Consider the following 4,817-nt stretch of genomic DNA (forward strand, 5'->3'; position numbering starts at 1 on the left):
TAAAACACTTATTTAGCTTCGGCACATGCTATGATATTGTTTTGTTTGGCATATATGTGTATGACTCTTCAGAAAAGGGAAAAGTTGAGAACAGGACAGTTCAGTAAGGTTTTTTTCTGTATCAAGGTGATGTTAAACGTGCTTTATAATCAGCTTGTTTTATTGAACAATAATAAAAGGAAGATAAATCTTGATCAACATAAAATATTCATAAACATATTGTTTATAAAAAAAAATCAATTATTTGTCAACATAGAATATTTGTTCTCAGATGTTTTGAACTTCTTGTATACAAAATTTAGATATTCGCTGAATTCAGATATGAATCAAGTGTCATCATTTGACGTTATCCAGATGCAGTGCGTTTCAAGTCTGTAATACTTCATTTTTATTATTTATTCTTTAAGTGGACATCATTCTGGAAAGGTTTGTATTTTTATAATATTTTTTCATTAGGGAGTTTTATTTCTATAGTTATAGATAAATGTCTAAAATTCAAGGAAACTGTAAAGGATGTAGGTCCAATCTTGTAAACAAATCGTGTACACCATCCTTTTTCAATTGAATATTTATATATCGTAGGCGTAATGCCATGATTGTATCATCTGAAACAAGAAGCTACTTGAACTTTTTTAAAATTGTGTCAGCTTCTCTTGAAACGAAATAGAAACATTTTTATATGTTAACACATTTTAATTTCACTGTCTCAAATATTCCATGTTACAAGTTTACACTATTTTACATACTAGCTGTATTGTTTTTAGTTAAATGCAATTGAATTTTCATATATTCACTTGTACAATATGTCTTTTATAATGTATTCAAATTGACCTGTTTTATTCAGAAGGACAAAAGGAACTATATATAACTCATGACTTCCTGTTTCCTTATATCCATATCATAAAACAGTAAGCTTTCTATTGATATTGTGATAAGAGTATAAACATACTAGACATGCCATAACAATAGAACAAATCACTGGATTTACTGTACTATTCGAATAAAGTGTCGTTTACACTTTTCTGCTCTGTTTGAAAAAAAACCAAGCATATTTTGTTCGTCGTTTACAAAAAATTTGCAAGAAACCTTGGAATTCAAATTAGTATACATTTATATATGTAACTAGCTAATGAAGCACATAGTGCAAAATGGATTTGTCCGATGTTCAAGGAAAACTTTATCCACAGAAAGTCATATTGGATACAAGCATACAAACAGTAACAGGGGAAGAAGTTCGTGCTGGAACAGAAATCTGTGTTTTACTATGTGAAAAACTAGTAGTTTGTATTGGTGATGGAGATTATTTAAATGTTAATGTTGGGTGCAGTACGAGAATTACCGACAAATTCGATAGAATCTATTTGAACCCTGGAAATAATGAATTATTTGCTGATAATCATTGCAATGGAGAAACATTTAAATCGTTTAACGAGTTGTGTTGTGAACGTCCTCGCTACTTTTCCTGCAATAAAGATCTTTTTGCAATTGATGAAAATGAATGTATAGTCAGAGTAACTAGTGGCGAGAAACTCGAATTCAAGACGATACAGGCTAACACCAGTGTCAGAAAAAAAACAAAAACCCCAAAGATTGTGCTGTGTAACCGCGATAACTGTGAAATTCAGATACCGTCTGCAAATAAATGTTCATTCCAGGGCCTTGAAGACCCCAATCATTACACACCACGCGAGTTGTTAGAAAACTTTCCTCTTCCAAGGCAAGTCGAAATAATTGACGAAAGTCTTTACAGGTTAGGATCAGCGTATATATGTTCTAAGGAACTTGATTTCCAGTCAGTTACAACAAACTATTTTTTATTGTTTACATTCGAACCCAAAACTGGCCCTCTGTTTTCAGGATTTGAACTACGACACCAAGTTAAGTGTTGTGAATTAGTCGATCCGACTGCGTTGAAACTCAGTAGACGTATAGACAACAGACAGGTTGGCGAGACGTTTTCTACAATATTTTTGTTTGAAGAAAATCAAGATGACCATACTGTATTTTCTGTGATTGGTAGACATTGCTCAACTCCAGTAACAAGATTAAAAGGTGTTTTATAACTTTTACTTTTCTGTCCTTTGTAATGAATTCCGTTATACAGAATATAGTTTAAAATAATAATTTTTTTGTAAAAGTTAATTCTTTAACATTATCAATTTAATATTTTAGAAAAATAATTTGAATATTGACTTCACCCGGCTTAACAATGCTTTTATTTTTAATAGTTTAAAACACGACTACTTTATATTGCTATTCAGATATTAACGTTTTCATTGATTCAAATATTTCATATGGTATGGTGAATAGTACATTACATACAAATCTTTGCCAGAGTGTTTTTTTTTTCTTTCTATTTTTTTGGAGGAGGGGTCTAAAATTTATATAAAATGCATGTTATTTTATTTACAATTGTAGAATTTTATTCTGAAGGGTTTAATATGTGATATACATATTTTTTTTCACTATTCAATGTTTTCATCATTTTTGACAGTCGCTCTTAATTCTGTAGGGGCAAACAAATTTAATTTGCGGCTCCTCCTTCCTCTGATTCCCTTTAGAAAATTATGTTCAAAATTTCTATCCGCTTACAAAGATGTTGTTCACAGTAAATGGAAAGTAATTATTGCGGAGAACTGTCACCGGATTTTGTATTGTCCACCTTATAATAGCACGTAGCTATATAAGATAGGTATATCATTTTTTTATTCAATGGGCATGGAGTATATAACAGTATTTTATACCAAATGAAAATCAAATTTAAGATTTTGTATAGATAAAATGAGTCAAGTCCGATGTGCGTTCGCTTAAATTCGTGGAAAAGGCAGCAAAAACAAATACCACGAAAGTTGGTTTCCCAAAAATACTTTCACAGTACTATATTTTTCTAATTATCGATTGTGTTTCTAATGGTTGATTACCTATATGTTGCAATGGGTAAAAAACTTAATGCATTATAGCATGGGTATCGACAATACCGTGGTTTTAATTTATGACGTAACAATTTTTACTTATTGAAAAATCGTTTGATATACATTGTAGGTAATTCATAGCGTGAAGTGTTCTTGTTATCTTTTATAAAAAAAATTTCATCCACTTGAGAAGAAACAATCGGTGTTTTTTTTAAAGAAAGAAATAACTATCCGTGCTACTTTAGAAAGGGAGCTCTGCACAACATGTGTACTTTTTTTAATGAAACTACCAATAATGAAAATTTATTTATTTTTCAAGATATGAACATACCTGAAGGAAAGACTGGAGCACATGAAATGTCAGATAGTGACTTCGGATTCGCAGACGCTGATTTAGAATCTTGTGAGTCAACGCTTACGACTGAAATAGGCAAAACATGCAACACACCACATTTTTCAGAACGTAATAACACACTACCAAAGCAAACTGAACGAAAATATTTGCGTAGATTATCTACTCAAGAGGAGTTCATAAATTCCATCGATGATAGCGATACCACATCCGATCGCTCCTCAGGAGAATATGTAAATGTTCAATTAGACAGAGAGGAAACACCGCCATTACCAGAACGAACATACATTGACCCTCCTATTGCACAAGATGATATTCAGACTAATTCTGATAATTATGTAGCAGGTACAGAGCCAGTCATAGCCGATGAAGGAGAAAATACAAAATCCGAAATCAGCAATAAAGAACCTGAAAAACGATCAGAGGTACCAAGAATAAGTCGGCCAGAGAGTGATCTCAAATCAATTACAATGGTTGAGCTTGGAAATCTGCTTAAAAATGTTAAGCTTGGTAAATTTGCCGATATATGCTTAGAAGAACAAGTTGATGGCGAAATTTTCATGGAAATGACTGATGAAATTCTGAGAGAGGAACCGTTTAGTTTGAATCGATTCGAAATTTTGAAAGTGACAAAATTAAAGGGGGGATGGAATCCGAAATAAGTACAATGACATTTTTCATTATATCTTCTTGGCAGAGTCACACAAATGGAATTATGCATGTGTTTACATAGGTATCAAACAATATGTTGTGATATCTACGTTCATCGTAAAATAAATGACTTTAACCTACAGCATAATCAATTTTACAAAAGTTACCTATATCATTTTGTTTTTTGGTAGTCATATTATATAGTTCTTCAAGGTTCATATTGACCCTATGGCTAAAATGGTTATGTTTAGCGCTATAAAACCAGGTTTAAGCCACCATTTTCTACATTTGAAAATGCCTGTACCAAGTCAGGAATATGACAGTTCTTGTCCTTTCGTTTTTGATGTGTTTTATTATTTGATTTTGCCATGTGATGATGGACTTTCCGATTAGATTTTCCTCTGAGTTCAGTATTTTTTGTGATCTTATTTTTTGCCTTAAAATGTACTCTGAGTACACAAAAAAAACTATTTGTTTGGAAAGGTTTTCAGACGTAGCATGTCCTAGAAAAAAAATGGCCGTGTTTGCAGTATAGAATTCAATTTTCCAACATGAGTATCAAAATAAACAAACTCCTGAATTTCATTTGATACTGTCCTCTCAATTACACGGTTAACATCAACTAGATGTACAAGTATATATTCAGTGTTGTCCATCTATATGCCCTGTCAATTTAAACAAGTCACTTATAGGATATGTGAACATCTCAAACATTTTTCTACATTTAAAATTGAGAATGGAAATGGGGAAAGTGTCAAAAATACAAAACCCGACCAAAGCATAAAACAGCCAAATGTCACTAAAAGGTCTTCAACACATGGAGAAACTCACGCATATGAAGGTGTGCTTCAGCTGGCACCTCAACAAATATGTACTAGTTCAGTAAAAATGGACCTCACACT

General features: G+C 32.1%; 1 protein-coding gene across 1 annotated transcript; it reads left to right on the forward strand.

The window, feature by feature from the left end:
• The first annotated feature begins 844 nt into the window (after positions 1-844).
• Positions 845-4,055, forward strand: LOC139500701 (uncharacterized). Its single transcript, XM_071289527.1, has 2 exons — positions 845-2,052; positions 3,232-4,055. Exons 1-2 carry the CDS (start codon positions 1,149-1,151, stop codon positions 3,924-3,926), a joined length of 1,599 nt encoding a protein of 532 aa, XP_071145628.1. The 5' UTR covers positions 845-1,148; the 3' UTR covers positions 3,927-4,055.
• The last annotated feature ends 762 nt before the right edge of the window (positions 4,056-4,817 follow it).

This window comes from Mytilus edulis, chromosome 1 (assembly GCF_963676685.1).
Source record: "Mytilus edulis chromosome 1, xbMytEdul2.2, whole genome shotgun sequence".
Taxonomy (NCBI): domain Eukaryota; kingdom Metazoa; phylum Mollusca; class Bivalvia; order Mytilida; family Mytilidae; genus Mytilus; species Mytilus edulis.